We start from the raw sequence: 11216 nt of genomic DNA, 5'->3' as shown, positions 1-11216 counted from the left end.
GTTTTCCTAGACTGCAGGAAGGCCTTTGACACAGTTCCCCACAAGAGATTAGTGCAGAAGCTGGAGGATCAGGCGCACGTAAAAGGGAGGGCACTGCAATGGATAAGGGAATACCTGACAGGGAGGCAGCAACGAGTCATGGTACGTGAAGAGGTATCACAGTGGGCGCCTGTTACGAGCGGGGTCCCACAGGGGTCAGTTCTAGGACCAGTGCAGTTTTTGATATATGTGAACGACATGATGGAAGGAATAGACTCTGAAGTGTCCCTGTTCGCAGATGACGTGAAGTTGATGAGAAGAATTAAATCGGACGAGGAGGAGGCAGGACTGCAAAGAGACCTGGAGAGGCTGGACATGTGGTCCAGCAACTGGCTTCTCAAATTCAATCCAGCCAAATGCAAAGTCATGAAGATTGGGGTGGGCCAAAGAAGACCGCAGACAGAGTATAGGCTAGGTGGACAAAGACTACAGACCTCACTCAGAGAGAAAGACCTTGGGGTGACCATAACACCGAGCACATCACTGGAGGCACACATCAACCAAATAACCGCTGCAGCATACGGGCGCCTGGCAAACCTGAGAATAGCGTTCCGATAGCTTAATAAGGAATCGTTCAAGACACTGTACACTGTGTATGTTAGGTCCATACTGGAGTATGCAGCACCAGTCTGGAACCCACACCTGGTCAAGCACGTCAAGAAGTTAGAGAAAGTACAAAGGTTTGCAACAAGGCTAGTCCCAGAGCTCAAGGGAATGTCGTACGAGGAAAGGTTAAGGGAAATCGGACTGACGACACTGGAGGACAGAAGGGTCAGGGGAGACATGATAACGACATACAAGATACTGCGGGGAATAGACAAGGTGGACAGAGATAGGATGTTCCAGAGAGGGGACACAGGGACAAGGGGTCACAACTGGAAGCTGAAGACTCAGACGAGTCACAGGGACGTTAGGAAGTATTTCTTCAGTCATAGAGTTGTCAGCAAGTGGAATAGCCTAGCAAGTGAAGTAGTGGAGGCAGGAACCATACATAGTTTTAAGAAGAGGTATGACAAAGCTCAGGAAGCAGAGAGAGAGAGAGGATCCAGTAGTGATCAGTGAAGAGGTGGGGCCAGGAGCTGAGTCTCGACCCCTGCAACCACAATTAGGTGAGTACAATTAGGTGAGTACACACACACACACACACACACACACACACACACACACACACACACACACACACACACACACACACATAGAGAGAGAGATATAGATAGAGAGATTGATATTTTAGTTTCTCTGTATGCCTTAGTTGATGGGTTAATGTAAGAAATGGAAAATGTAATTTAGCTTAAAGGATTGGTGATAAAGTTGAATAAAACTGAAGCATTTAAGGAAAAACATACAGATGCTCTTAATGAACTGGAGGGTTATAAAAGTGAGTGTACATTGATGTGTAGCATTGTAGCACGAAGGCCAAGAATACTAATCATGTATGTATAAATAATGTACGGAATAAGACAGGCATCAGAATGCTTGGAGTAAATTTGCAGTAAAACGCAAAAAGGTATTAGGGTAGGGATGGTGTTAAAATGATAGAAAATACTTATGAAGGAGACACAGAGCACTGACTGGGTATTTATTATAGGTGATATTGGAGCCTTAGCAAGCTTGCTTTCAGCCAATGGAATTCCATACATTTTGACCATCTTTGCTTGATATAACCAATAGTGCTTCATTGCGGGTTAATAACTCAGAGATCAGACAGCAATAAGACTTTTTCAGTAAATCACTTACAGTGAACACACTCATTTTTGTGTATGTAGGAGGGATATTTTCCTATTGTAATCTGACAAAATAGTGGCCATATCAATTTCTTTATAACCAGTGTCTTCAGTGCTCATAAATCATTAGGCTCTAGTAGTCCTTGGATCATGAATTCAACTCAGTAGTAGTGTCCAAATCATTTGACAACTAACCTGTCTTAAAATAAATTGTGCTGTTACATTGATTAGTTGGTTAAATTGGTAGCTCTGCAAAGAGATCTGGCATTCACTTGAGCGTGTTACTTGTAAGTGCTAATTACTCCTAATTACTTGAGTTTTCAGTAGTTTATCTAACTCGAAAGAAGTTTTTCATGTTACATTTTAAGTCTTTGTAATCAGTTTTTGCTATACCACTGTCTAATTCATTCAGTTTATTTACTATCACTGTATTATGCTCAAGAAGTTTTGATGTCTTTGTCTCTGTTAGGTGAGCATTTTACATTTGTGACCTTGTTTCAGTTTTCTTCTGCTACAGGGAACAGGTGTGGAGTACGATTACTCATAGTTTGTTTTCCTTGTCTGATTACTTAAGCTTTCTCTCTAGCCAGGTTTTATGCAGTCTTTGGTCTCCTTTCTCTGTCTCCCAGTGTTATTAGTTTGCCTTTGTTGGGTTTAAATTCTAGTGCTTCTTATTTGACCAATCTTTTAGTTTATCCAGTTTTTTTGCAGCCTTGTACATATGTATCCCTCTCATGATTTTGGCATTATTTGCCAATGAGAATTAATAGGAATCCACTCTTAATGAAGGGTCATTAACAGTCACAATTACAGTTTCTTGGGAAATACTGTATTGCTATTTTCACTCTTCCATTCTGACAGTCCATTGCTTATTTTGACTTGGTCACCTGTCATTGAGGCATACCTTGGTACCCCATAATTCATGCTGGTACTCTACTTGTTCATCTGGCTTGCATCTCCAGTTTGTGGAGGTGTCTTCTGCATGTTACTGTATCAAGGCTTTTTTTTTTTTTTTAACACCAGCCGTCTCCCACCAAGGTAAGGTGACCCGAAAAAAAAAGTAAGGGGCTTCTTACAGTGAACATGTATGCAGTTTACACATTCTTCTCCCCATCTGACTCTCTCTAGATTTTTGTATATCTCGGTAAGGTTTGTAAGTCAGGTAAGTGTAGGTAAAGGAAGGTGACACATCATTTAACTTTGTTACAAATACAAGTAACTGTCTCACTTTTTTTGTATATGCAGTATTTAATACAGCATACTGTTTCCCACTTTCCATGAGGGCATCAAGTATAAGAGTCTTTTACAGGTACAGTATGCTATTAGTACACAGTTCCATACACTCCATGTACTATTCTCATTCAAATATTCCCTCACTTTATAATTCCACATTTTATTTTTGCTTTCCTATACTTCCCTTGATTTCAGTCATTGCTGTATGACCGTGCGTGCACACCCGTGCACATATATTTCATACATGCATTCATTCATAAATTTATTCATGCATTCATTCAAACATGCATTATGCATACATACTAATAAATACATGCATGCATGAATGCATACATACATAACATATACATACATACATGCATTCATACATACATAACATATACATACATGCATTCATACATACACATTCATAATACAATTTTGAGTCATATATGGCCATGCTACCATAATAGTTTATCCTGTTGCTTACACTTATTTCTCAAACTTTTCTGTATTCCATACATTAAGTTTTTATTAATTTGTAATTCAATTATTTTTAAAATATTGTCTGTTGACCGGGTACTACAGAATATTTTTTTCTATTAAAAGATTTGCAAGAATTTTTGTTTTTTCTTTGAGTTAAAGTTCTGGCTTAGATCTTTGCAAATATTAGTTTCTTTTGTTGATATTGACTATTTATCTTTGTATTGTAAGATGTTTTGAGAAAAATTAATGCCATTATGTTGCTCTAATTACAGTGTTTAATTAAAATTTTGTATTGCTAATTGTACATAGTTAGGGAAATATAATTTTTTTTAAACATTTCATCGCTTGAAGATAAAAAAAAATCTTAATATGTTTAAGGGTAAATTAACTTTGTCTAATTTTTTATATATTCCTCCAACTGCAGATGAAAAGTGTCGACCCATTAAAGAGGTTGTTGAATTCCCACCTCGAGATATCTTGGTACCACATTACTATTACAGGAACCTTCTTTTTATATCTCCTAAGGATCTCAATTTCAACAATAGACCAGGTAAGATATTTTACAGTACAATAGATTGTGATAGACAATTATGATTTTTTTACTTTCTCACAATAACCAAAATCTGTAAAGCCTGCATTGTAATCCTTATAGAGAATATACTTAGATTTGATTGATTGAAATAATTAAGCAGCAAAACCCCTGTATTTGCTACATCTCTATTCACTGACTTTTTTCTTTTGCAAAAAAAGTGTCAAAAATTGTGCCTCATCCTTAATACAAGAGAATTGTTGTTAGCTTTTTTCATTTTCTCTTAGCCTGGTGCACAACCCTTAAATTGTAATTTAATCATAAAATTTTGTTCTGAATATTCTCTCTGGATTTTGCATGCTCAGATACATTGTACATGTATGTGTATATTTTTTCTTTCTTTCTTATGGCTATCAGTATTAACCGGAGTAGAGCAATATTTAGAGAGAGATGTCCAGAAAGGAAAAATCAAACCTGCATTAGGATTTTTATGAAGTACGTATTCAGAATGAATTTCTTACACCTGAGACTGTTGTTGTCTTCTTAGAAAAATGAATTTGAAAGCAATTATAATTCACATGGTGAGTTTTTCAACTTTTTAATGTTTTCCAAAATAATTGCTTTTTTTTTTTGTATAGATATTTTGATACATATGTGGCAGATTTTTTTTTTGTTACAAGTTTGTTAAGAAAGGTGGAATTTTTTTTTATTATTTGGCTTTTCATTTGGCTTGGTACATAACTGCATAATTGAAAATCATCCATAGGATTTGGCTCAAAATGTATGTAGTGGGTTTCCCGTACTTATGCTCTTTCTAGACACTTCTTTTAATGTAAAAATTATTGAGGTTAGAGTGATACTTAGGACCAAATTGCAAATTGAATGGTCAAATCAGCCATTGGATTTTTGTGTGCACTAGAATCTGTTTTCTGTGGTTTGTCCTAATTATGAAAATGAATTTGAAAAAAATTGGAATGATATTTTAAGATATACAGCCATTCCCTTCATATTGGTCAGGTTCACATGATGAATTTCTAAAATTATTTGGTTTTCTATATTGTTTGCTTCTCCAGTGTAGTAATTTTTATGTGTATAATATTTTAATGCATGCTCATATATATTTTTTGGGTAAGATTTTTTAAGTGCCCATTTTCATCAACATTTGGATCTTGTTCGAAATGTGTTCACTGGGTTTCTCATGCTCAAATCTCTCTCCATATTGACTTTATGATTGTCAGTTTTTATAAGATTAGGGCAATATTTAAAGAGTAACATCCTGTAATTGATGTAAGAGAGAAAAATTAACATCACTGTTTTCTGGCATCTGTATGCTTGTGAGGAAGGTAGACGGCAGCGATTTCTTACTTATAACTACAGGAGCAGAGGTTACCTTGTCGTCTCCAATCTCGGCTATTGTTTAATTTTTGAAAAGTTTCCAGTGGTCTGTCATTTACTGTCTTCTCTTGTAATTCATTCGGTTGTTATTCTTCCGTGAAAAAGGCATTTTCTAGTAATTCTTTGGCCCCTCTTATTTTATAGCTGTGGCTTGCAGTTCTTCATGGTGGTGGTGCTAGAAGTCTTTTCTTTTTAATTATTCCATTGTATCCTTTGATAATCTTAACCCTTTCACTGTCGAGACCCCTGCTCACAAACTTGCTCTCGGTGTTGAAGAATTTAAAAAAAAAAAAAATTCTTATGAAATGATAGAGAATCTTTCCCGATGGTAATGAAACCAAAAGTACAAAATTTGATGAAAAACTATGAAATTACGCTCTCGCGAAGTTAGCGATCTTGGTGATAAATAGGCATCAGTAATTTCACCCACTTTGATAGATAAATAAGCCGTAGAGTTGATAATTAGGGAAATTATTGAGGTATTTTGTCATGCCTCCTGAGAGCTGGAATGAATTAATTGCATTTCAGTTAATGTAAATGAGGAAAATTGACTCTTCAAATGAGCAAATCCAGATGTAAGCAAGGTCATGGAACAGATTAAACTTGTAAGTAGAGGTTCCACTGTATTTGGAAAGGACCATCTTTTTTTTTTTTTTTTTTATGAAGTTTTAGAAGTAAGGGTAGACAGCTAACATATGGCATAATGTTTCTTATTAGCCAGTTTTTGGATTTTCTTTTCACAGACAAGCTGTTCAGTATTTCGAGTGGTATTTGATAATTCACAACAAATGTTGCATTCCACTGCAACCTGATTCCTCTGTTTGGACTTTATGTGCACAAAACACAAAAATCCAGTTTCACACATACAGTGGACCCTCGGGTAACGGCTGCATCGGCTAACACTAAAATCGGATAGCAGCATGTTTTTGAGTCAAAACATTGACTCGGCTAATGCCCAAGAACTCGGTTAAGGGCATTTGTCCTGAACGTGTCCGTGCAGCCTGAGCCCATGTAAAGCCAGTGTGCCATTGTTTACAAGCCAGGGAGGACAATTCCTCTCGTACATGCGATATATTTTGTATTATTCCACTGTTTTTAGTGCTTGTAACTGCTAAATAAGCCACCATGGGCCCAAAGAAAGCTTCTAGTGCCAGCCCTGTGGTAAAGAAGGAAAGAAGCACAGTAGAATTCAAGAAAAAACTCGCAGCAAAGTACCAAAGTGGAGGAGAAACAGAGAGGGGTGAATGTGCCTTCTGCAGTGATTCAGTGATTCTGCGATATGTACGATACTAAAGCAGCAGGTATCGATAAAGGCTATAGTGCCAGCCAGCGATAAAGTGTAGAATTAACAGTGTAGCAAATAAGTTAAGCGAGTAAGCAAGTAACTCTCCAATGTTGTTGGATGTGTATCAGGCCAATGAACATACGCTGGCCTGCTACGTATCTTTCACCACCCTAAACCTCTGCCAGCATCTCCTCCATCAAACTAACTAATTAAACTAACATCTCCTCCAAGGTAAGTGTAAATATAAAAGTGGAAGTATAAAAATAAATATAAGTGTAAATATAAAAGGACCCCAATGGAAATATGTAAATCACTCTGACTTTTTTGGGTTATCCTTGGTACTTTACACACATGCCGCTGTGTATGATAATCTATGTACGTAACTGTGTTTGTGTATACCTGAATAAACTTACTTACTTATTTATAAATTAAAATGTAAATATTTCTTATTTATAAATTACATACATTATTTAACCCTTAAACGGTCCGAACGTATACAGGAAGGCCCCGCTTTACGGCGTTTCACTTTACGGCGTTGCGCTAATACGGACATTTCAAATTATGACCAAAACTCGCTATACGGCTCCCCCCACCTGACTTTCTAATACGGTCACCGTGCCCCACCCTGTTTGTTTACATTATCCATGAGCTCAGTAAGCACTAAGTCTCTCCATTTTGTCTGAAAACTCCAAAATTTCAAATGTTTTTAAAAGTTATTTCATATTTTATATATACTCTGATAATTATAGTTATGTATACCTGTACCTAAATAAACTTACATACTGTGCTGGCATGCAGGTACACATTAAAATTGGTAAGTGTCTTATGTCTCCAGACGTCATATTAGTAATGATAATAATAATCATCGAGTCATTTAAATGTCGTATATTACGTTAATATACACATTTTCATTAATCCATCCATGATATTTTTTTCAAAATTATATAATAAACACGATGCATAACATATAAATAAGATAAATACACCCCACAGTAGAATAAATAAACATAAATGTGAGATGTGGTAGCAGACGACTTGCACAAGTGACGCCATATTAGAAATAATAATAATAACAATACTCACCGAGTCTCATTAAATGTCGTATATTACGTTAATATACACATTTTCATTAATCCATCCATGATATTTTTTTCAAAATTATATAATAAACACGATACATAACATAAAAAGATGATAAATACACCCCACAATAGAATAAATAAACATAAATATAAGATGTGGGAGCCACATAACTTGTACAAGTGACGGCAAGAATAACATTTTCTCTAATCTAGCATAAGAGAAAATGTGTTACTGGGGGTAACTGTAGAAAATTATTCCTTTCGTATGTATGTAAGTAAGTTTATTCAGGTATACACAAATACAGTTACATAGATTATCATACATAACAACATACGTGTAGAGAACCTAGGATAACCCAAAAAAGTCAGTGTGACTTATTTCCATTGCCTTCACTCAGAGCTTCATTTCTTCTCAAAATGATGTTACATGAGAATGGGAGTGTTCTTCTTTATTAATTCTACCGTATCAATGTAGAGACAACCTGTACACAATGTAACTTGTACACAAACCAGACGTGTACACTTCGTTTGTTTACAAAACTTACGTTCGCCTGGTTTGTTTACATAACTCTGCGCCTGTCCCCTCTCATGTACTCATTCTTTCTCTCTCATTTATTCGTTTTATCTCATTTACTTACTCCTGACCCTACATTAAGACTACAAATATTTTAAGGTAAGTAATGAGTGAACTGTATATACATTTTATCGCTCTGGGATGCTTAAATATCATAGAATAGTATGTGTGGGTGGGGTGGCCTCGTATGGTAGTCCGGCTGACACCATACATACCACACTTGATTTCTTACAATAAATACTACTTGTCTCACCCTAGATTAAGACTATAAATATTTTAAGGTAAGTAATGAGTGCACTATGTGTGTATTATACTTTTTTATTGTTTTTTGATGCCTGGTTCTATTGCTAACTTAATATATGTTAGTGTAAACTTGTTATCTAGTGTTTGTATGCATTTATAAGTGGAAAAAAAGGGTGTTCCACTTTACGGCGGTTTCCGCTTTACGGCGGTAGCCTGGAACCTAACCTGCCGTATAAGTGGGGCCCTCTTGTATATACGTTCATGCGCGTAGCGCCCCAAACGTATATATACGTCTTTGTCATTCATTCAACATTGCCACAATAAGCCTGAGTCACCTAGACATGAGAGAATGGGTGTGCGCACTCACTGTGTGCCATATTAAAATAATTGGGGATGCCTGGGTACCATATGCTCTTTTTTCCTTTTAAAAGAAAAGATTTTTTTTTCCTCAAAAATTTGGGGCTCTACGCGAGTGAACATATATATACGTTTGGACCTTTTAAGGGTTAACCCTTTGGGGGTTGACAGGTCCTCTCAGAGACTTGTTTTCAGGGTCGGCCAAATTTCAAAAAAAAAAAACAAAAAAAAAAATTGTTTTATGAAAAAAGTTTTTTTTTTCTAAACATTATAGGCTAAACAAAAAATTTTTACCATCAATACTTACCGAGATATGGAGGCGTGAAGTTGATAAAAAAGGGGCACAATGTGGCAACATCGCCGACTGCCGTCACCCAGTATTCTTTTATTTACTGTTTTATGTACTATTTTCTATTTTTTAATTTTTCTTTTTCCAAGTAACTTTTATGGCCTGTGAGACCAATATGATCAGTATTTTGTAAGTTATTTCTTTTTCAATACTACACAATAAGGGTGTAAACACTGTTGTCATTGTTTTGTTTACAGAAAATATTTACACAAAAAAATGATATGAAATGTTGTTTATTACTATTTTTCTATATTTTATATACACATATACAGTCACAGGGAATGTTTCTAGAAGTTCTGCAGCCTGTGGAAGTCTTTGAAACATGGTGTCATGCACAGTGGTGTTTTACATTCCTCACACATAAAACGAGTGTGTCTGCGTTGTTGTGGGCGTTTCCTCGTATGTGCACAGACGTAACACCTCTTCTGAGCCTTTTTCTTGAAAGCAGTAGCAGGCAGTTTTACCAGGAAGTGATCATCATGCTTCAAACGAGAAGGAAGTTGTTGAGAATTTGGTGGGCGGTCTGTTGCAGGTGTTCTTCCTTGGTACTTGAATACTATTTGTCTGATGACAGACAAACAGAATTTGCCGTTTTGTGGTATGTTTCCGGCCCTCATCTTATACATATTATAAGCATTGAGCATGGAAATGTCCAGAAGATGGAAAAAGAGTTTTATGCACCACTTATAACTCTTGTGAACACAATCAGCAAACCCAATCTGCATGTCACATTTGTCTACTGAATGCATATTGAAGGTGTAATCAATCAGAGCTGCAGGTTTTAGAATGGGTTCATTGCTCTCTCTATGCTGCCTGCCAGTGTCTGCCATTTCATTAGGGTGAACTGATGACAACAGTGTGACATCTCGTTTGTCATGCCACCGAAATGCCATGATGTCATTGGCAGCAAACGCCTGCACCTCACCTCTACGAGTGCCAGCATCAAACTTGGGCATATGTTTCTGATTTGCACGCACTGTGCCACACACATCTGTCATGTTCACTCGCAAAAACCACTGAGTGTGGGGCTTGTGTACCAGTTATCAGTATATAATATATGCCCCTTACCAAGGTATGGTTCTATCATTGTTCTAACCACATCACCAGAGATGCCCAATAACTTCCTGGTATTTTGCGATGTATAACTTCCAGTGTACACAATAATATCCAATACCAGACCACTGTAACAATCACAAAGCACAAACAACTTTATACCAAAGCATTTCCTCTTGCTTGGTATGTACTGCTTGAAAGAGAGTCTTCCTTTGAACAGAATCAAAGACTCGTCAATTACAAGCTTCCTGAAGGGATAAAAATACATATTGAATTTCTCTTTCAGATACACAAACACATGCCTAATCTTATATAACCTGTCATTTCTGTCAGGCCTGGTTTTGTCTGAGAAGTGAAGCATACATAACATTAGCACAAATCGATTCTCTGTCATTATATCACTGAAAGCTGGGGTTTCAATCAGGCGGTCTGTTGACCAGTATGATTTCACTCTGTTCTTATACACATGGGGCATAAGCATTATTGTGGCAAAGAAAAGATACATCTCAGCCACAGTTGTCTCCTTCCACTGGTGTAGACGTGATTTTGGTGAAAGTATTGTGTTTGCCATGGTGTACTCGTAGTATGTGTTGCTTTCCATGACAATACTCTCCATCAGGGGTTCGTCAAAGAATAACTCAAAACATTCCAGTTCAGTGGCATTGTTCCCAAGTGTACAAGATGGCCGTATTCCACTTTGGCTGTCATCAAACTGGTGGGGATTTGGAACAAAATTGACAGCTTCATGCCAATCCCAGGTGCGGTCTGCTGGTGGGTACTGGACAATGACAGGTGGTTGTGGTTGTGGAGGTTGTGGTTGTGGAGGCTGGTGTGGTGGGTGGGTGGGGGATGGTGGCCTTTGTTGTAGATCAGCTGAGGCAGCGGCAT

General features: G+C 37.0%; 1 protein-coding gene across 12 annotated transcripts in view; it reads left to right on the top strand.

Annotated features, from left to right (window-relative positions):
* Positions 1-11216, top strand: part of Zir (dedicator of cytokinesis) — a 353738-nt gene that overhangs the window by 79158 nt on the left and 263364 nt on the right. For all 12 annotated transcript variants that reach the window (XM_070086406.1, XM_070086403.1, XM_070086405.1 and 9 more), the window contains one exon: positions 3886-4011. In XM_070086406.1, the coding sequence (XP_069942507.1) occupies positions 3886-4011 (126 nt within the window). The remainder of the gene's footprint in view (positions 1-3885; positions 4012-11216) is intronic.

The sequence above is a fragment of the Cherax quadricarinatus genome, chromosome 18 (genome assembly GCF_038502225.1).
Source record: "Cherax quadricarinatus isolate ZL_2023a chromosome 18, ASM3850222v1, whole genome shotgun sequence".
NCBI lineage: Eukaryota > Metazoa > Arthropoda > Malacostraca > Decapoda > Parastacidae > Cherax > Cherax quadricarinatus.
This window is presented reverse-complemented; position numbering and strand designations above follow the sequence as displayed.